Genomic DNA, 20,183 nt, shown 5'->3' with positions numbered 1-20,183 from the left:
ACTACTGGTCATTGCGCTGGGAGTTGGTCTTCGAGGTTCCAAGATGGAATTGCGCGGCTCGCGCGTCATTTGCTTCATATCTGGCAGAGCTTGTTCAATACCAGTAATCTCAAGACTTGCTATAAATCTTTTTTTGGTCACCTGCTAGTCCAACGTCAGGCGGCCGCAGTCAAAATACCCAACTGCGGCATCTCCTCCCCACCGTGTCCCCCCAACACCACACGCGCTCCCCTACCATTCAAGCGGCTCCTTCTTCTCCTCGCCTCGGTTCGTCTTGGGCACCGGCACCGCCTTGACCGGCAGCTTGCCACCCCGGCCATTGCGGCGGAGGTACCCGGTCCCATCGAGCCACGGCGTCTGCTCCGTCATTTTGCGCTCAAAGGCGGTAATCTTGTCCTCGAGCTGCATTGTCAGGCCGATGTCGTCGAGGCCGTCCACCAGGCAGTGCTTGCGGAACTCCTCCACCTCGAAGCGGCAGATGACGTCGCCCGCCGAGTTCTTGATGGCCTGCGCCGGCAGGTCCACCTCGACGTCGCGCCCGGCCCGGGCCTCGTCGGCAATGGCCTCGAGGTCGACCTTGTTCTCGATCCTGATGGGCAACATGCCGTTCTTAAACGTGTTGTTGAAGAAGATGTCGGCAAACGAGGGCGCAATGACGCACTTGATGCCAAAGTCCAGCAGAGCCCAGGGGGCGTGCTCGCGGGAGCTGCCGCAGCCAAAGTTATCCCCCGTGCAGACGAGGATCTTTGAGCCGCGGTACGGCTCCTGGTTCAGCACGAACTCGGGGTTCTCAGAGCCGTCGGGGTTGTAGCGCAGGGCGTGGAACAACGCCGTGCCCAGGCCCGTGCGCTTGATGGTCTTGAGGAATTGCTTCGGGATGATGGCGTCCGTGTCGACGTTGGCCATCTCGAGGGGCGCGGCGATGCCTTTGAGGGTGAGGAACTTGGGCAGGCCGGCTGAGGCTCCCGTGTGGGGCGCGTGCGTGTTGGTCTGGGGTGCCGTGTCTTCGGGCTGGTCGGCGATCATCTCCCTCTCGTGGGCATCTTCTTCGACTCTCTCGTCGATGCGTGGCGTGGCGGACGGCGTGATCCTCGCCTGGACGTGGGGGCTGGCGCCGTAGTCAGCGAGCTTACGGACGTCGGCCAGCTTGCCCACAATGGCCGCCGCCGCGGCCATGACGGGCGACATGAGATGTGTCCGGCCCTGAGCGCCCTGACGACCCTCAAAGTTTCGGTTCGACGTGCTGGCGCAGCGCTCCTTTGGTGACAGGATATCCGGGTTCATGCCGAGGCACATGCTGCAGCCGGCCTCTCGCCATTCGAAGCCGGCATCGACGAAGATCTGGTCCAGTCCCTCTTCCTCTGCTTGGGTCTTGACCAAGCCAGAGCCGGGGACCACCATGGCGCGCTTAATGTTGGCGGCGATCCGGCGGCCCTTGACAACATGGGCAGCGGCACGCAGGTCCTCGATGCGCGAGTTGGTGCAGGAGCCGATGAAGACCTTGTCGACGGGAATGTCCTCCATGGGTGTGCCGGCGGTGAGGCCCATATATTCAAGCATGCGCCGACCCGAGGCCTTCTTCGCGTCGGTAGCAAACGTCTCCGGGTCGGGAACGACGCCAGTGATGGGGATCACATCCTCGGGGCTGGTACCCCAGGTGACGGTGGGAATAATGTCCTTGGCATCGATAAAGACGTCGACGTCGTATTTGGCATCGGCATCGGATTGCAGCGACTTCCAGAAGGACACGGCGGCATCCCACTCGGCGGAGCCATATTTGGGGGCTAGGGGCCGGCCCTTGAGATACTCAAAGGTGGTTTCGTCGGGGGCTACCATGCCGGCACGGGCCCCGCCCTCGATGGACATGTTGCAGATGGACATGCGGGCCTCCATGCTGAGAGCGCGGATAACGGAGCCGCAGAACTCAATGACGGCGCCGGTGCCGCCGGCAGTGCCGATCTTGCCAATGGCGTGGAGGACAACATCCTTGGAGCTGACGCCGGGGGCCAGCTCGCCGTCAACCTGGATGCGCATGTTCTTGGAGCGCTTGGTGATGAGGCACTGGGTGGCAAGGACGTGTTCGACTTCACTGGTGCCAATGCCAAAGGCAAGGGCGCCGAACGCGCCATGCGTTGAGGTGTGGCTGTCACCGCAGACGACCGTGGTGCCGGGCAAGGTGAAGCCTTGCTCAGGGCCGATGACGTGGACGATGCCCTGGCGCTTGTCGCCCAGGCCGAAGTAGGTGAGGCCAAAATCCTTCACATTTTCCTCGAGGGTGACGCACTGAGTGCGCGAGTCGTCTTCGTCGATGAAGGAGGCAATATCCTTGAGGGCCTTGCGGGACGTTGTGGGCACATTCTAAAGAAGCAAGCCCGTGTCAGAGTGGCGCACACACGAAGCGACCGAGGGGGATGGGAAGCGCAATGCTTCGCGGTATATACGCACGTGGTCGGTGGTGGCCAGGGTGCAGTCCGGTCTCCGGACCTTGCGGCCGGCATTCTTGAGGCCCTCGAATGCTTGCTGTCGCACTGGTCAGCAATGCGCGGGACGAGGATTGGGGACTGGGCGGGAATGGGGCTGCGCGCGCGTACCGGTGATGTCACCTCGTGGACCAAATGTCTGTCTGCAGCGCAACAGGGTCAGTGCCTGCCAGGACCAAAAAAGGTAGGTAATATGCGCCAACAGGGGACGGGGCTGCTGAAGCGGCATACCAATGTAGAGAAGAATTGTGCCGTCGAGCTTCTCGTCCACGACATGGTGCGACAAGACCTTGTCGTAGAGGGTTTGCGGGGGTCTCTCAGTGGCCGGCATGGTGGCGGTTGCGTGTGAGTGAAGGGAAGGGTAGGTAGATGGAGGAGTGAAGCTGGAGGAGGGGAGAGGGAGGGCGGTAGTTTGACGGCGGCTCCGATCCGGCCAGTGGGCGGGCTATCGATATCGGCAGCGGCTTTGGGTCGTTGAGGAGACGTATGTAGGCAGTGGGCAGCTTGTCCGAGCACGGCGCGGTGGCTGAGAAAAGCGAGCCCAGGCAGTGGCGGCGGTGGTGAGGGAGGTGGGGTGCGGTGACGGAACCTTTTAGAAGGATGCCGCAGAGAAGTCAAAAAATTGGCGGGAGAGAGGAGGGGGAGGAGGAGGAGGATGAGGAGGGGGAGGATGAGGAGGAGGAGGATGAGGAGGAGGAGGATGAGAAGGAGGAGAGCACGCCGTAACACGAGCACAAGACACCACGTATTGCACTACACGGCTTTCTGTATCGCAACGTACGTACGTATGACCCGGGGACAAAAGAAGAGGGCCTTGATTCCCTTTTTAAAAGTCCCACCCTCGGACGCTGCCATTCCCACACCTGATGAGCGGCGAAGGCGCGGGCGCGCGCAACCACCGGCTTCGGAGGCTCCGATGATCGGAGGGGGGCACCCGCCCACCCCCCAGCTAACCCTGGCGGCTCCGGACCGGCAGCAAATCCCAGCGCTCCTTCCACCCGTGGACACCTTTTGGCACCGGCTGGCGCGGGGTACTTGCAGGGCTGCCGGCGGGGGCGACGGCGGGCAGGGCAGGGCAGGTGCCCAAAAAAGTACCTGCACCCACTGTACCAGGCCTCACGCCAGACTCCTACAAAGTACGCGGTCATCCATGTATTCCCTCCCCCCCCCCCACGAGCTTCATCTTCCAGCGGGCATGATCGGCCACACTCGGCCCACCCCACTGCGGGCGATTGCTAAGTCAATGCTCAGGATTGGCTCGACCGCGCCCGCCGCGGTTCAGGTTCAGGTTCGTGCGGCAAGGATTGGTCCGGCGCGGGACGGGCGGGCGCTGCAGCGCGAAAAAAAGACGACGAGATCTTGCGTTTTACACATGTGAGAAAGTGAGGTGCGCCATCCTGCCCCCCGAGAGGGCTCGACATGTTTCTCATTTCATTCTTCGCCCTCCTCCGATCCCGCTGGTACCTTCGTATAAATCGTAGCAAACGGTACGTACCATTGATGCTTTTTGGTGACATCGCGACGAGATCGGACGGCGTCGTGTCGCAGAGCTCTATGGTACGTACCTGCTTGCGCCATGTGCACCCAAAGTCGGTTCTCTCCCTTCTCAAAGTGGCCGAGCTGGAGAATGTCCGACCCACCCCGAACCCTCCTATATGTGCCTTGTCGTCGAGGTTCACCACCATGCAATGTACTCTATGACCTCGTCACATTACCCTCGGGGCCAAGTACGAAAAACTCGTACATCAACACCTCCGATCTGGGCGCTGCCCAACGCCAGAGCCTCTCCATGATCATGATCGTCGGGAGTCACCACCCTGAGGCTGTTGATGAGGATTACTGTCTCGGTCACCATGCAGACCAAACCGATATAGTGCACGTCGACTGGCCAATACAGCCGTTCCACGTCCAGCCCATCTAGTTCAGCGCAACCCTACGGTTGACAGACAGGCATGCTTCCACCTTGTAATAATTATGTCTTCACTGGTTGTTCAGTCTGCATACCAAATACACCCACGTCACTGCCAGCCAACCTGGACAGCTTAGAGGCGCGTTGCCAGAGACGGAATGGACTTCACTACCACTCAGCTCCACGTAAGAATCAGCCCACGGACACATTTCCCTCATGTCCTACCATCCCAAAGTCGTACGAAGTACTCTGGCGCCAGCTGTTCTTTGTGAAGCCGGCCGCTCTCAATCTCTCATGGTTACAGACTCAGGCATGCCGTGCTTGATGCCCCTTCACCACCTCAGCGGCTCCCTGTATCCATCTCTCGTCCCACCTTCACCAACCAGCGTTGCCAGTGCAGCTGCAGCTCTCGTGACCTACACGAGCATCACACTGCCTACAACTGCTGTCGGCATCGCCAACAACAACGCCAAAACATCCATCCCGGTTGCCTCTTGTCGCTCGTTTCTCTCCCAGAACTCGGACCGATACTGGAATACTGGCCAGACAATCTCCCAGTACATCGCTAGGAGTGCTTTCAAATAACGATAGGTCGTGCTTAGCACCGGCTTGATCGACGCCCACACCTCGCCTTCCTCCTCGCGCCACGCTGACCTTGCGGCGTGCTCACCTGTCGTCGTCTTGTCGAAAGGATCGCCGATGTCGTCTTCGGCGTCGAGATGAATGGGATAAGCCCCCGGCATGCCCATACTCTCCATTGAGCTCACATGGTTCGTCCATTCTCTGTTTCGACGTTCTCCTGTAGGCCGGGTTGGGGCCGAATCTTCCGCTACAGGGCGCGTCAGGTCCTCGCTCGTGCGTGTGTCGGGCCTTGGGTTCAGGTTTCTGTCCTGTTTGGCCGGAAGCCCTTCCTTGGTTGGCACTTGTGAGTTGCCACCGCTCCCTTGGCTCGACTTGGCGTTCTGTGGTATACACATTGACCTGTGTGATGTGCTGCACGGCGCCTTGATCTGCTGAGCCTCGCGCCCTGACTGCGCCGCTAGCTGTGCTGCGACAACGTTCCTTCGTCTTCTTGAGGGGGTCGTTCGCCTTGTGGACATAGTACCTGTTGCTTCTTCCGGTTTCAGCCTCGTCGAGCTCAGCGAGATATTCTGCAAAGGACTCTGAACAGTGTCCTTCAGCTCCTCGTCCGTTGGACTCAGTGACGGCAGGTTGTATATCAAACGGCTTAGTTGGCGGTGGCTGGTTGGCCGTCGCTCCGGCGAAGGGACGTCTCGTGTTGTCGGGACCGCCTGATGGTCGCACCCAGTAGTGGTGATGGTGTGTGTGGAGGCAAACTCGTCCATGATTTCCCGGCTCTTGTCTGTAATCTTCGTCATCGCCATCGTGCACCAATCGCTGTCTTGGCTTCCTGGACTCTGTGCTTCGAGCAAACATCCAAGACCTTGTTTGTCCTCCCGTTTCTGCTCCCCGGTGAGGATTTGGTCCTTCGGCGACGTCACTGTCGCACGCGTCTCTGTTGGCGGAGGGACTTTGTCTGTCGTGCCAGCTGGGCTTTTCAATACCAAGCATTTGATGCTGTCTGGTTGCTGGATATGTCTGAGGTTGGACAAAGGATTTGGAGCGAGTTTCGACTCGTGCGGCCTTGGCTTCTTTTCCGTCATTTTCAGTCTCAAACTCCCGAACGAGTGGTGGATCAGCTTCTGGAGAGACGGTTTCGTTGTTGCCGCCCGAAGTACGACGTCCTTGTCTTGCTGTGAAACCGTGGGCTCTGGACCATTGAACTTGTTGAGGGCGCGTTGGCTCTGTGTATGCACGTTCAATTTTCTCCGAAGTAGCGTGAAACTGCGTTTGGGAACCAGGAGCAGACTTTCCTGACTCACAGGCGGCACGGCCGTCGCTCCGTCGAGTTCTCGACTTCGCAAAAGTAGATCGTCGGGATCGGTCTGCGGCGGCACTTGATTGTCTAAAAAAGACCCTTCAACCGGGTGTGCGACATTGCTCTGGAAGAGTCTTGTTGTTTTGCCTGGCGTTATTACCTGGAGCTGAGGTAGCCTGCGCGAAGAAGGGACCACAGCTTCATCGCTAGCAGTGGTTTCCGGGCCGTTTCCGCTAGGGAGATGAGACGGAAAGCGCAGAGTGTCTTTCGTTGCTAAACCATCAGAAAGCTCGGAGTCATTGAATTTTATGCCGTTTTCGAATAATTCGAATGCGGATGGTGTCAGTTCCGTGAGGCTCTGGCCGTGGGGGGTCTTAACGACGGTGCCCCCGGAGCTCGAGTTCCTAGCCAGAGCATCATTGATTGCCTGTCCCAAGCCCTCTTGAGTACCCAAACGTGCACTTTGCGTGGGATATGCCAAGTCTATGAGCCTGGTAGTATTGTAATCTGCACCGTGGATAGTGTCGATGCACCGGGACCGCCGGTCTGGATAGCAGGGTTAGAGCGATATCAGCAACGCTCACGCCCAGCCTTGACTTACCGGCGCTGTCGATGCTGCTCACTTGAGACTGAACAATGGGACTCAGGTCCGGTTCCTGTGCCGAAGACCACTGCTTTGTATGTCTTCTCCATCTGACGGTTCTACTGGCATCCTTGAGCTCATTTGGGCTCCCTTCAAGACCACGCAGCTTGTTCTTCTGTCCTCCGAGGGAGCCTTGTTCCACCTCTTTATTGCCCTGGGATACGGGTGTCCTGTATGAGTGACGGCTACTCCTGAATGTGTTGCGCAGGATGTTGAGCTTCTGCAATGTGTCCTGGCTGGTGCTGCTCCTGTCGCTCTCTGTCGGAGTCAAAACATCCAACTGGCCTGTCTCTGGATTGACACCCTGCACTCCGAGATAATCTCCACTCTCTTTCAGGTTTCTTCTCTGGCGCCGTACCTCCTTCCTCGCCTCGATGTGTCGGCGTGTCTTGGATAGGCGACGCCCGGCAGTAGAGGAGACAACCGAGTCAGACGTGGTGTCATCGCCGGCGTGATTGTCTCTTCGGATGGGGATGTGAGCCCTATCTTGCTCATCATCATCGGGTCGCTGCAGACTGTCATCCTTGGGGGCCCAGCTCCATTTCCTCCCAATATCTCCCAGAGGGCCGAGCTTGGCCATATTTGCGGATGGCACTTCCCTCCTATTCGAGGACCCTTCGAGATGTGTCTGGGACAGATCTCTCGGTGTGTTCCAACGAACAATGTGGTCTGATCCGATGCTCTCACTGGCGCAGCTTTGACGACTATCCGTCACGTACCGGCGGGGCCTCAGCTGTGTCGGGTACCTTGACTCTTCTCGTGCCCAGAAGCCCTGGTCCCTGAGAGTTCCACCACGCTCTGGCCGTCGACTCGGGAGCACGTGTTTCACCCAGTCACTCCAGGACGACGTGGGACGTCTCCCTGGACGCTTTTTGCTCCCTCGACGTGTCCTTTGGGATGAACGAAGCACGGCTGGTCCGCTGCTGGGTGGACTAGTTACGGTGGGTGGCAGAAAGTACGGCATTGCAGAAACGAGCGGTCGAAGTAGGTCGCCTCGGTGGCCACAAAGGTGTCATGGCCGGAGGTTCTTTGTCAGAAGAGTGCGTTTTCACGCGGGTGTCGTGTCTCTTTCAAGAGTTAAGAAATGCACGAGAACGGAGGTAATGTTGAGGCTGCCAGTCCCGGGGCTGCATCAGTGAGGGCCAGAACTGGTTTGCTGTCGTCTGATTACCTTAGCCAACTCAGTCGCAGCTTCCTAGTTTGCCTGCTTCTCCGGACCTGTTCCGGCCGCAGCAAAAGATAAGAAATCCCACAGAGCAGCGGAAAGTCGAAGTAGTTTCACTTAATCGGGTCGTATTGCTCACTCTGTAGCCGCGCCTGCCCGCCTAGAAATGTACAGGGAAGGCTCGCGCCATAGATAAAACTTCATGCCCCAACACCAGCTAAGCAGATGAAAACGCCGCCTTGTATGCATTAATGCCCAGAATGCGCAACCTAGTCGTACAAGCATCCTCCCGCCTTTGAACATTCTATCGTCGTGATGGGAACCTCTCGTACCCAGGCCTGTGCTTGCCCATGTTGGCAAAAGGATGCGGCGAGCTGTTGAGGTTGGCGCTATACGACTTTCGGAGATTGGATTGTTTGGTCGGACTGGGACTCCTAGGGGGCTCCCAGTTGCGCTGCTCGTACGCGGCCATCTCCCTCGAGTTTCTTGGCGAGGGCTGATCGACCTTATTGATGTCGCCCAAGCTTATGGCTTTCTTGAGAGGGGATCGGTTGTGCGAGTAAACTCCCATGCTTCCGCCGAAGTTGTGGCTGCTTCCTGTTGAAGGTGGTATGCCACCGCTGGTCTGTGCTGCCACGGGGGTATATCCAGCGGGCAGGCTACTCCTCATTGTCGGACTTCTGTGCGTGACGCTCTGATTGATACTCGGGTTCAGGATTTCCACCCGGCGCGTGGCTGTTGGTGGTGTGAACATTTGCGGGTTCATCACATTACTGCTGCCCACAGAAGGGGTAGATTCTGGGGAGTCGACGTGGGGGTTGTGACGCGCCACGAAACTGCGCCTGATGAGCGTCGTCGGCGTGCCCGTCTGCACAAACTCCCGTGCCTTTACAGGCTGGTCGTTTGACATCTGGGTGCCCACATCTCTGACCACGGGATGGATTCGAGGGTGCACAAACTTGGCGTCGTACTCGTGCATGACCTCTTTCTGGATGATGGCGCCGTCCTTGGCCTGCTGGGAGTAGCGTGACGAGAAGAGGACGAGCTGCGCCGACAAGACCGCCTGCATCACCAGCGCGTTGAACACTGCCACGCTAGGCCGAGGATCCAGAGGCGCGAGCGGAAGGAAGAGAAGATAGACGAGGACGTGGCCCGGGCTGAAGAAGCAGAACATCCTGACGGACACGGGTAGAGGGTCCCAAACAGAGAGCTCCCACACGTCTCGAATCTTATCGGGATGTGCGCGCGACTCGGCCGACTCGGGCGTCAACATGTCGGCGATGTATCGAAGTGGCGACGAGGTGACAGGTGACGACTGAACTTTGACGCGATGCGCGGATGGCGTCGATGGTTGAACATCAATGTTCGCTTCGAACATCCTGTACTTTCTTGTTCGACACATGGTGTAGATGGCGTTGGTGATGGACACGAGTACGAGGCCCCAGACCAGGGGATACACCTATTTCGGAAATGTCAGTAAGGATTCTGTAGAAAGCGTCTGACGGTGGAGCTCACCAAGAACGACACCCAACCTACAGCCCCGTCTTCCGCAAAGATGTCATCGCGAGCAGCTGCCGAGCCAGAGTTTGCGCGCGCCAGGAGGAAGACAAAGTTGAGACCCAGGCCGACTTGCGTGCCTACCAGGTTCGAGTCCCAGTCTCTCGTCTCCATCTCTTCGGACAGCCACAGCAGAAAGTCCATGGGGTTGAGCATCGACGTGATGCGCTCCCAGAGCGGTCTGCGTCGCACGAGTCGAGGCATGTTGGCAGTTGCCCGTCGTGACCTGCGAGAAGACGCTCTGTCGATGCAGCGCTGCGGAGCTGCGAATGTGGGAAGCGCGCGGCCTTGTCGCGATGAGGGCGAGGACAAAGGGCCGCGCCCGAAGCTGCGTTTGCCTAAGGTAGGTGGGTGTGTGCGGTCGGTGCTGCTTGTTTACTTTTTCTGATCAGCCTTTGGGGTAGCCCTGCTGAGCTGAGGTGCCTGCCCTGGGCACCCAAGGCACCCTGCTTAGAGCCACAGGAGCGGAGCAGGGGGGCGGGGCGGACCAACAGTGGAGGTCAGCAGCAGGTGAGGCGGGGCTGTGGCTGTTCGCCGCACTCTCTTGATGGACCTTTGCGCCGCAACAGCGTGCGTCGTCTCCTAACGCCGCAACCCGCTTCGCTCTCTCCTACCGACAACGAGCCGCGAACAATCGTCAAGATGGCTTCGCAGGCGGACTACAAGGACCGGCAGTTTCTCGCCGTGATCGGAGACGAGGTGAGTAATGCCGCGACGGTGGCGAGGTGACGCACTGCGGCGCCTCGTTGATTGACCAACCGACCACTGACGTAAACCCAGGACTCGGTGACGGGACTGCTCCTCGCAGGCATCGGCGTGAGTCTGGGCTGGACGGCAGGCCATTCTGTACTTGGCGGCCCCCGCTGACAGAGCAGCAGCATGTCACCGCCGGTGCCGACGCGCAGAAGAACTTCCTCGTGGTCGACAGCAAGACTGACAATGCCGCCGTCGAGTCAGCTTTCGACCGTTTCACCCAGGAGAGGAAAGATATTGGCATCGTCTTGATCAACCAACACGTCAGTGTCTGAAAGTTTCACTGCGACGGCGCGGATATGGAACGATAGCTGATAACGACACAGATTGCTGACAGAATACGGCATCGGATCGACACCTATACGGCGGCTTTTCCTACGGTCCTCGAGATTCCAAGCAAAGATCACCCTTATGACCCCGAGAAGGACAGTGTGCTGAGGCGGGTACGCCGGCTTTTTGGCGAATAAAGGGGAGGTGCCTCGTCAGATGGGCAGCACTTGGAGGCGTCGTCTTATGACGAGGCTGCGGGTCAGTAGAGACTAGTACATTCATTCACCGGCGGCAGACCCGTGGCATGGGAATCCTTCCTAACTTCAATTTGCATTCAACGCGGCAATGTATGCTAAGCGCATGATCCCTCTAGTAAACGTAGCTATACTCCCCGTTCACGCAGCCTAAGTTTCAAGACGAAGGGTGATCATAGGAAATGCAAAACGCACAGCAACGCGCCAAGCCGACAATGCGAAGGGAAAGCCATGTCTCGTCCCAGAGCAACCAAACTGAAGAATATCTGTCGCTATACGTATGCGCATGAGGGGATGGTCAACATGAATCGTGGAATCAGAGTTCGTTGCTGAAGAAGCCGTTGCCCACTTTGAACGTGACGGTGGCGGTTAAGCAGGTGATCTTCTTATCGTTGGCGGTGTAGACATCTGCGAGGACGGAGTATGTGCCCTGAAGTCAAATGGTCAATACAAGGCGTCCTAGCGTGGCGCGGGGTCCAGGGCGGAAGCGACGTGGCATACAGGGGGTATCTCCTTGGGCAGGTCCACGGTCTTGCGGATCACCATCTTGCCCTTCTCAAGAGGGCACTTGAGGTCGACGTTGCCAATCTGCTCGCAAAGGTCCGCCTTGGTGTTGACAAGCCTGATGAGACCATACTTGACGGTCAAAAGCACGTACGCGCCCTTCTCGATGGTCTCGTTGACGATGCCGCTGGCCTCAATGACCAGTTCCTTGCCACTGCCCCACGATTAGCCTCCATCCACGCACGGCAAAAGAAGGATGGTCTTACGCAGCCGGGGGATTAGGGCTAAGATCAACTTTCTCAATCTTGACAATATCGTTGCCGTGCTCGCCAGTGCAAAACTCGAGCGGGGACTCGCCGGGGACCTTGGTACCGTCGTCGCTGGCGAGGGCGTTGGGGGCCTTGCCGTTGAAGACGCTCAGCGCCTCCGCCGAAGCCAGGCAGGCCGTCAGGCAGGCGACGGTGGCGGAGAACCTCATCGTGTAGGGGTTGGGGATATGCTATTCTCAAAGGTGGGATGCGTTGACAGAGGGATGCTTGGAGATGGATAGAGACGACTGCGGTGACTAGGTCGTGAGGCTGGTGGCGGGAGCGCAATCAGCGGAGATGGACGAGCGGCGATGTCGTCGGAGGTCGGGCGTCGCTTGTTGGGTGCGTCATGGGACCTGGACTCCGCTCTGATTGGCGCTACAGGAGCGACCGCAGGTCACGCTCGAGACTGGTTGCCGACAGGGATGAACGCCTGCAATCGAGCCCACCTACCCACCCCAACAGGCTCAGTCAGGACAGGGCAAGCCAGCGTCAGTTTCCTTTGGCTCTGCTGCGGGGGCCCCCAGGTCCCACTCAGTCAGTGGTGCTGTGCCTGGGCCTGCCTGTGGACCTCTGGTGCAGTAAACTCTCTTGTTGGACTTCCAAAAGAGCGACTCATATAGTTATGGCTTTCACGATCGTGTTTATAACTACGAGTTCAAGAGTTAACAAGGAAACTCACAAGGAGAGCAATGCAAAGACATGGTGCGCTGGCCGTGGCTACGTGGCGGGCATCCGATGTTCCCTCCCTTTCTGTACCGTACGAAGTACCTACTTCGCATGGAATTGCCTAAGAAGCCATGGAAGTCTCCTTCCTCCAGGCCTCGCTTCGCCCTCGCTCTCGCCCTCGCTCTTGCTGAGGCGCGAGGACATACATTCTCACGCACCGTCGGACGGAGCCGAGCAGATAGGGGATATACGCATCACTATCGTGCCAAAGACGTCATAATGCGACACAGTGCCCTTTTGGTACGCAGTCATGGCGACTGTGCTCAACCTGGATCATAAGGTACAGATTTGTACGTACAATCGTTCGAGGGGCTTTGTGCTTTGCTCGTGCTGGACGCCAAAGCTTCAGTGTCCCAGTAAGAAAGTGGTACTGCACAGACGTGCCTGGTGCAAGAATGCCAGCCAGGCTGCCGCTGCCACTGGTGGTACTAAGGCGGTCGGTGAATCAGCCCCTCAGGCACCAGCAGGCAGCAGCCGCGCACGGACCAAGCGTCTTCCGTATAAAAATCTTCCTCGTCGCCGGCCATTTCTCCCTCCTTTCTCTCCTTTTCTTCTTCATACTTACCTTGTTCCAGTCCCCCGAGCTCAAGCATTCGGGGTACTAGTGGGGGAGGCCTGCATTGCACACCGCGGAGTCTCCCGTGCTCAATTGTCCTTCGGGGCCATTGGGGGCGCAATTTTTGATGTTTTACTTTCTTTCATTGTGCTTGCAGCCTGGTGCTGTGGCACGAAGAAGGAGGCGAGGTGGTGGTGGGAAGGCTAGTAAGGCGAAGGCCTGACTCGCGTGTCAAAAGTTGGCGATGGCGAGCGCTTTCTTTTCAAGGTGCCCAAGTCGGGTCCAACGGGAGCAGATTGATCTATTGTAGCACATATTTCGCGTATGGTCGTTGCTACAACACGGTTCACCACTCGTAAGGATATTGGGGCTTGCTCTTGTTGCGCCTCGCGAGCCATTCCAATTTAGTCACCCAGCGACATGGTGACAGGAACATCCAGTTTCAGCCTGCCGCCCTGGCAAAGCAAAAGCGGTCAAGAAGCTCCCTGGTCTCTGCGATCAAGTGTCCAACCACACTGTCTGGCCGCCTCGCCCAGCGTCTTGATTGGTGGCTGCCGCCAGCCGGGCCAATGATGCTCATGCGCCGCTCCGCACGCTGTTGTTCCCGTCATGCTGACGCATTCTCAAGGTTGCATAAACACGCTACTCCGCGTCTGACCTAGCGCGGTACCACTCTCTGTGGCTGAACAGGGTCGTCCCGGCGTCGTTTGCGCTCCTCGTTTGCAGCCAGACCCGCTTACCACCGTGTAGAGGTCGAAAAGTGTGACGCCGCGTGCACGCAGATGGGCTTGCCCAAGCTGGTCGCACAACGAATGTGCCCATCGGACCTGAGCGATGTCGGTACTGGCTGACAGTGGTGCTCCAATTCTAGGTGTGTATGTCGACCATGTCGCGCCCGAGGCTCGCTGTGCCACCGCTTCCGGTCTGGAGGAGTGACCTCCTGTTGCGCGAGATCGATTTCACCTGTTGGGTGCGGGGGTGTGTGGCTGCGAATCGCAGCCAGAACGACACCCATGGCCATGGTACGTATTTGGCTTCCGACCACGGGCTGCCTTTTTCGAGGGCGTGAGTGGGCAATATTTGTTTGCTCCTTGTGTCCTGTCTGCAGCACGGGATTTGCATCGCATTGTTGGTCAGCGCGGACGCTCCTGGCTGGGCCGCTCGTCGAATGACGTGCGAACAGCCACTGACCACTATGCACCTCTGTCAGTGAACCCAAATAGCACCGTGCGGATTGATACATTCGTGCTTGCTTGCTGAGCCACTGCGTGTCGCGACGAGCCACCTACCTATCACCGTGTCGCAACACAGTACGAAGTGCTGCGTACGTGTCGTCGCCCAGCACCTCGGCTTGCACGCAAACCGCCCTGCTTGCATCTGCACTGTCGGTAGCACAACTTATCGCTGTGCGGCTCGGATACCCGCAGAGGCGGTGACTGAATCATTCCACTTCTGACAACCAGAAACGACACGAGAATGGACCCCGATCTGGAGCCAGGGCCTGGAGAACGCTGTACAGTGCAGAAGGTGGTACCGGCACCGAACGAGAGGAGAATTCCCAGCCTCCACCTGCCGCGGCCTGAAAGTTACGTATGCCAGTACTGACGTACTGCACGCACCACGCACCGTACGTACAGTACCTACCACCTGCTGTAACCTCTGCCTAAGCATGTACGGTACGTACCGTGAGCACCGGGCACAGTATCAACCAGATGGGGCCTTGCGAAATTTCTCTCCGGCAGGAGCTCTCCTCGCTCCCGCCCGCCAGCTCACCTTACCAAACCACCCGAGTCGATATCTTCCCTCCGTCGGCGTTGGTGCCACGATGTTCCAACTGGACGACGAGCACGGTTATGCCCCTGTTCTAGCCGCAGCTCAAAGCCGACGCCAGGAACGACGAACTTGAGCGAAGTCGCTGCCAACGACCAAAGACGGCCCCTGCATCTCCGGCAATGCGTCAGCGGCCGCGGATGGCCTCGTCAATGCGCCCAGCAATGAGTGCGTCCTCTGAAGCCTGGGAGACGGCGTACAGCGGGTGTGTTGTGTGAGTGTGTCTGGCTGCAATTTCGCGAGCAGTCGGTTCCGTCAGTGGGAACAGCGAAAGAGGGGGGGTTTCCGGTTTGCTCAGTGGTCCCCCCTCTTTTCCTCTCCCCTTCCAGGTTGTGAGAGGCCCAGTGGCCCCTCGCACTCTGGCCCTCTCTCTGTTGCTGCGCTGCCTGCACGAGCTCGCAGCCAGCTGTCCCCCCCCCCCCCCCATCCCTTCCGCGACACTCCACCTCCGCCCTCCCCTCGCCTCAGGTCAGACTCAGCCCGCGCCGCCTTGTTCCCTCCCATCGGGGAAGCCAGTGCTCCCCGGCCTCACCCTACCTGGCGGTACGTACCGCCTTGGCCTGCCTGCCCGGCCTTCCGTTGAGGCCTGAGGCACCCAGCAATCACAGGGCCCGGCACTAAGAGGGTCCCATCGCACCGCTTGTCCGCGATTGGGCTTAGCGCCAATGGAGGCTGCTCGCTGCGCTGCGCCTGCGCTGGGATGGAGATGAGAGTGCTGCCGCGCCGCCTGCGTTTGGGCCGAGTACGTACCTCTAGTACTGAGGTGCTCCTCCACTCTCAGCAGCATCCGGCATCTCAGCGCCCTGCACCCGCGCCGGCGACCAGCACCGACGCCAGCGACCAGCCAGCCAGCCAGCCAGCCCAGCCAGCCAACCCAGCCCAGCCCAGCCCAGGCGCAAGTGCCCTGGCCCGCCAGCCCATTCCCCATCCCCCCCCCCCCCGGCTGGGCGGCCAGCCAGCGAACGAGCGTGCGAGCGCGCGCTCTTGGGATCCTCGCTGCTCCTCCCACTGCTGGGTGCCGCACTCGTTGCAGCGCAGTGGCACCCCCAAGACTCTGCGTGTTTCTGCCGTCCCATCCCCCGTCCATCTCCCTCCTCCTCCTCCTCTTTCCCATCCTCCATTCCTCTCGACTCTACGATCTGCTCACTTGTTGTCCTCCCTTCCACGGACCGGTGTCGACGACTGTCGACCTTACTTTTGTCTTTCGAAACTCTGGCCGCCTCAATTTTCTTGGCATCCACGATCCGCTACGTCGTCCTCCCGCGCGCGCTCGACTTGCCGACCTCGACCGCCCTCCGTGACGAGTCTCACGAGTTTTGCGAGGAAACTTCTGTCCGCGACCACGGCCACAACCACTATTCGACACGCTCCAAAACCCCGTTTTGGGCCTCCCTGAACTTGACAGACCTCATCATCTGACTTCTTTTCTACCACGCTGCCGCGACGGTGCCTCTGCCCTTCTGTGCGGCTCTTAACGACCACCTGCCCACTCTTGGTCTACGGACTGCGAACGCTTCTGTGCTTCGATCGGCCAGTCTCTTACCATCTCGACGCATGGGAGCTTGAGACGGCGTCAAGTCATCGTCCGCGCTCCCGGCCCCGTCATCGCCGCGCGCCTCGACTGGCGGCGTCATGCCCCAAAGAGCGCGACGGTAATCAATTCACTCACGCCCCTCCGCGTCAAACCCACCCGTGAGGCCCTCTCTACATATTATGACAGACAACCCTGCGCCGCTGCCGACGCAGACCGCAGTTCCCAGTCAGACCGCCTTTGACGCGCCGGTCGCCGCCCCCGTTGTCAAAGACGAGGTCGCCGCCAACGCTGCGGAGACGGTGGAAGAAGAACCGTACACGATCAAGTGTATCTGTAACTTCTCTGACGATGACGGAAACACGATATACTGCGAGACATGCGACACATGGCAGCACATCGACTGCTTCTACCCTAATAACAGGGATGAGGCTATCCGCGAGGATTTCTCCCATTCCTGTGCAGACTGCAAGCCACGGCCATTGGACCGACAAAAGGCCATCGAGCGCACACTGAGACTCAGGAACGCCGCCATGGTGCAACCCTTGCCGGTCGACAAAAAGGCGAAACGGCCGCCCTCGAAAAGCCACAAGAAGAAGGTCAAACCTGCTGATCTTCAAGGGGTTGGCCAGCCTGAGACTGGCAAGAGTGGAAGCCCTAGCGACCAACCATCCTCGTCCAAGAAGCCAAAGTCGTCGCATCGTTCCTCACACTCAGTCAGCTCTCAACCTTCCAAGCGCAGTCCATCGTTCGGAAACCCGCGCCCGAACCATGCGCACCCCCCGAGTCCTGCCACAACCCCACCCGATCTCCCCGACGATTTCTTGATACATCACTATTCTGACGGATTCTACTCGTTGTACAACGAGAGCGATGTCCCTGACACACACAACAACGCGTTTGCCAACATTGCGATACCTGCTGCCCTTGGTCAGTGGCTTCGGGACCCCGAGACGATGAAGAAGGAGGTTGGCCGCACGCGAGATGAGGTCTTTAGAATTGACCCTCCTGTCGCAGACGAGAAGAAGCCGACTCTTGAAGTCAAGGATTCCACTCGTAGCTCTGACGCTGGATTGACACTGCGATGGCGCTTCGTCAAGTCTACCACCCCGATTGCCAAGGATGTCCGTCTGATTGAGCTCAATGGACAAATCGGTTTCCAGAAGGACTACTGCGCCGACCCCGACAATCTCTGGACCGATCTCTCTTCTCCGCTCCCTTTTGTCTTCTTCCACCCAATACTTCCCCTTTACATCGACACCCGCAAGGAAGGTTCCTTGGCGCGATACGTGCGGCGAAGCTGCAAGCCAAACGCGCAGCTTGACACATATTTGTCAAGCGGATCGGAGTATCACTTTTGGTTGGTGAGCGACAGGTACATTGCCGCGAACGAACAGATCACTCTGCCTTGGGACTTCCGCCTAGAGAAGAGCGTGCATTCTCGATGGCTCAATCTGCTGGGTCTCAATGATGACGACGTCTCGTCGCAGGACGAGCCCGAGATGGATCCCTCCGAATATAACGCCATCTCGAACTGGATCGATCGGATTCTCTCTGAATATGGCGGCTGCGCCTGCGACCTGGAAAACAATTGCGCCTTTGCTCGTTTCCATCGGCACTACTTGTACGGCAAGAATCGGGGCCGCGTTGCGAAGAAGAAGTCACGAAAGTCACGGAACCATACCATTTCCCCGACTAGCACAGGACAGGCGACGAATAGCCGGGCGCCTAGCGAGGGCCACGTCGACGATGGCGCAGACAACGACACGAAGAACGAATCGAGTATCTCTCGTAGCAAACCCTCGAGCAGAGACCGAACACCGTTGCCGCAGGGCCAATTTGATCAGTTGGGAATACTAACCGAGCCCACTGACCGCGATAAGCGGAAGGTGGCCATGGTAGAGGATTCTTTTAGGCGCATGGAGCAGCAGCAGCCACCACGAAAGAAGAAGAGAGTGTCCGATGGCACAAGCACGACTTCGTCGAAGCCTAAGTCCCGGAACGGGTCCGCTGCACCTCCGGGGAGTTATGTCGATGCTGGTACTTCTAGAAGTAAATCGGGCTCCCCAGCAAGCGGACAGTCTCCAAATCTGTCAAACCTTCCCGGGCCAAGCACATACAAGCCGACTTTGTCAATCGGGCAGTCGCGGCAATCGTCGGCGGCTCCACGGTCGGCGTACTGCGACGCAGGAGTTCAGACAGACCCTGTACAAGGAGAGTGGTTCAGCCAGCCAGCCCGCTCCCATGACTGCAAACGGCGAATCCTGTCATTATCGAAACGCTTGCTCAACAGCAGACTCAGAAACATCGTTGGAGACGAGGAAGCCAGGAAGCAGCCATCCCAAGCTGCACAAAGCGCAGTCGACAATGCGATGGACATCGATTCCACGACGGCTGACCCGAAGCCGTTTGTCCCTGGGGGTGTTGTCGAGCCACCATCGCCGATGTCACAATTCAGCGATACAGTGATGTCCGACCAACCTGCGGAGCCCGCGGCCTTGGTCCCAAACGGAATTGCTGCGTTGGGGCCGGAAAAGAAAACTCCGGATTTGCGTGTTCAGATGCCACCCATACCCGCCTTCGACAACACAGGGCTCGTCACGACGCCATTGTCAGCATCTGGGGCTGCAGGGCAATCCCCGGTGTCCGGAACCCTGCCCAGCCCTTTCGCGCCGCCAGCGGTCAACGGAGTAGCAGTCAACCCTAGTCCGGCTAAAAAGAAGCTGAGCCTTAGCGACTATACCAAGAGCAGGATGAACAAGGCTGCTGGAAAGGTGGCGGGCGGCTCCGCCCTCCTCAAGCCCGGGCTCGCCAGCCCGGAAGAGATTAAGGTGGAAGTCACGTTCGAGTCACAAGCCGTGGATAAACCACACGACCCAGCAGTGCCATCGACAGCACCGACATCGAATGGTCATTGAGGAATTCTGTGACAGAGTCTCGATGAGTCACGCTAGCAGTACCAAGTCTTGGGGAAGAGTACGGTGTTGACATACCGCGTGGGAAAATCCATTGCCTGTGAAGACGGGATGCAACCTTATTACGGGAGGCTATTCATATTCATGTCATGTCAGGAAAAAGACTATCTCGGACGGAACCGCTGGAGTTGGCGTTTTGGCGGAAATGATTGCACAACTGAGGCGCGGCGTACTCCTTCATATATACCTGTGCTCATTACGGCGAGGAGGGAACCACGGCAGTAGCTTTTATCACTGGAGTTCAGAAGGGGTTTGTCTTTGGTGTTTTCTTACGCCAGTATGGCAGCACTGGGCTCAGGCAAGGTTCACCTACTTCGCTCGCGGGAGAAGCTGTTACGACGCCAGAGGTACGTCAACGGCCTCGTATGACAGGGGCGTTTTGACACAGACATGATTGGGCCTGTCGATTTTGTTGTCTCTTTTCAAACCCATGTATTCATAGGCTCGACGTGGCGAACGCGGTCGCACCCCTCAATTTGGGGCTGATGGTTAGGTGGGTTCAAGCCCTGCCAACCTCGGTGTAGATAAAGATTATTTGCAGTTGTCATCTGCCCTTCTTGACCTCCAGTGGCCCTTAAGTCGTACAGAATGCGTAGCTCTATAGCTTCGTCCCCTCCCGCCTTGACATGGAATCGCAATATTGTGACGCGTCTGTCTCAACCCCCCTTTAACCACACTCATCTTTCATTCGTCTTTTGCGGTGTCTCCCGTGCTGAGACGTGGCAGACGCTGGACATGGTCTCTAGTTGGTCTGACAGGAGTAGTGTTACGCTGAGTTGGTGAGAAGTTTCATTCATCTAGCCCATGGGCCCGGGAGGCCGCTGTATAGACTACTTTCCA

General features: G+C 58.3%; 6 protein-coding genes across 6 annotated transcripts; 2 read left to right on the top strand and 4 right to left on the bottom strand.

The window, feature by feature from the left end:
• Positions 1-31: 31 nt before the first annotated feature.
• Positions 32-3,144, bottom strand: LEU1 (3-isopropylmalate dehydratase). Its single transcript, XM_047989394.1, has 4 exons — positions 2,712-3,144; positions 2,592-2,623; positions 2,446-2,520; positions 32-2,358 (listed from the first exon to the last, which is right to left on the bottom strand). The coding sequence occupies exons 1-4, from the start codon at positions 2,809-2,811 to the stop codon at positions 232-234; spliced, it is 2,334 nt and encodes a 777-aa protein (XP_047845394.1). The 5' UTR covers positions 2,812-3,144; the 3' UTR covers positions 32-231.
• A 3,540-nt stretch (positions 3,145-6,684) lies between these two features.
• On the bottom strand, positions 6,685-7,491 carry JDV02_007858 (uncharacterized protein; the record flags this gene model as incomplete). The annotated part of the gene is made up of 1 exon (XM_047989393.1): positions 6,685-7,491. The coding sequence occupies one exon, from the start codon at positions 7,489-7,491 to the stop codon at positions 6,685-6,687; it is 807 nt and encodes a 268-aa protein (XP_047845393.1).
• An 889-nt stretch (positions 7,492-8,380) lies between these two features.
• On the bottom strand, positions 8,381-9,837 carry JDV02_007857 (uncharacterized protein; the record flags this gene model as incomplete). The annotated part of the gene is made up of 2 exons (XM_047989392.1): positions 8,381-9,535; positions 9,592-9,837. 2 exons carry the CDS (start codon positions 9,835-9,837, stop codon positions 8,381-8,383), a joined length of 1,401 nt encoding a protein of 466 aa, XP_047845392.1.
• A 373-nt stretch (positions 9,838-10,210) lies between these two features.
• VMA7 (H(+)-transporting V1 sector ATPase subunit F) lies at positions 10,211-11,080 on the top strand. Its single transcript, XM_047989391.1, has 4 exons — positions 10,211-10,332; positions 10,414-10,449; positions 10,512-10,649; positions 10,713-11,080. The coding sequence occupies exons 1-4, from the start codon at positions 10,276-10,278 to the stop codon at positions 10,851-10,853; spliced, it is 372 nt and encodes a 123-aa protein (XP_047845391.1). The 5' UTR covers positions 10,211-10,275; the 3' UTR covers positions 10,854-11,080.
• NPC2 (Phosphatidylglycerol/phosphatidylinositol transfer protein) lies at positions 10,968-12,061 on the bottom strand. The gene is made up of 3 exons (XM_047989390.1): positions 11,681-12,061; positions 11,412-11,628; positions 10,968-11,340 (listed from the first exon to the last, which is right to left on the bottom strand). Exons 1-3 carry the CDS (start codon positions 11,890-11,892, stop codon positions 11,227-11,229), a joined length of 543 nt encoding a protein of 180 aa, XP_047845390.1. The 5' UTR covers positions 11,893-12,061; the 3' UTR covers positions 10,968-11,226.
• A 2,660-nt stretch (positions 12,062-14,721) lies between these two features.
• On the top strand, positions 14,722-19,911 carry SET3 (SET domain-containing protein 3). The gene has a single exon (XM_047989389.1). The coding sequence runs from the start codon at positions 16,551-16,553 to the stop codon at positions 19,284-19,286; it is 2,736 nt and encodes a 911-aa protein (XP_047845389.1). The 5' UTR covers positions 14,722-16,550; the 3' UTR covers positions 19,287-19,911.
• Positions 19,912-20,183: the final 272 nt, after the last annotated feature.

This window comes from Purpureocillium takamizusanense, chromosome 7, assembly GCF_022605165.1.
Source record: "Purpureocillium takamizusanense chromosome 7, complete sequence".
In the NCBI taxonomy this organism is placed as follows: Eukaryota; Fungi; Ascomycota; class Sordariomycetes; order Hypocreales; family Ophiocordycipitaceae; genus Purpureocillium; species Purpureocillium takamizusanense.
This window is presented reverse-complemented; position numbering and strand designations above follow the sequence as displayed.

What these genes read in the sequence shown, in the direction of transcription:
- NPC2 (XM_047989390.1), bottom strand. Translation starts at nt 11,892, where the DNA reads ATGAGGTTCTCCGCCACCGTCGCCTGCCTGACGGCCTGCCTGGCTTCG. An exon ending in AGCCCTAATCCCCCGGCTGC is followed by an intron (nt 11,629 to 11,680) that starts GTAAGACCATCC and finishes ATCGTGGGGCAG; the next exon opens with TGGCAAGGAACTGGTCATTG. An exon ending in TGCCCAAGGAGATACCCCCT is followed by an intron (nt 11,341 to 11,411) that starts GTATGCCACGTC and finishes ATTTGACTTCAG; the next exon opens with GGCACATACTCCGTCCTCGC.
- VMA7 (XM_047989391.1), top strand. Translation starts at nt 10,276, where the DNA reads ATGGCTTCGCAGGCGGACTACAAGGACCGGCAGTTTCTCGCCGTGATC. An exon ending in TGCTCCTCGCAGGCATCGGC is followed by an intron (nt 10,450 to 10,511) that starts GTGAGTCTGGGC and finishes ACAGAGCAGCAG; the next exon opens with CATGTCACCGCCGGTGCCGA. An exon ending in TCGTCTTGATCAACCAACAC is followed by an intron (nt 10,650 to 10,712) that starts GTCAGTGTCTGA and finishes ATAACGACACAG; the next exon opens with ATTGCTGACAGAATACGGCA.
- SET3 (XM_047989389.1), top strand. Translation starts at nt 16,551, where the DNA reads ATGACAGACAACCCTGCGCCGCTGCCGACGCAGACCGCAGTTCCCAGT.
- LEU1 (XM_047989394.1), bottom strand. Translation starts at nt 2,811, where the DNA reads ATGCCGGCCACTGAGAGACCCCCGCAAACCCTCTACGACAAGGTCTTG. An exon ending in TCCACGAGGTGACATCACCG is followed by an intron (nt 2,521 to 2,591) that starts GTACGCGCGCGC and finishes CCAGTGCGACAG; the next exon opens with CAAGCATTCGAGGGCCTCAA. An exon ending in CCCTGGCCACCACCGACCAC is followed by an intron (nt 2,359 to 2,445) that starts GTGCGTATATAC and finishes TTGCTTCTTTAG; the next exon opens with AATGTGCCCACAACGTCCCG.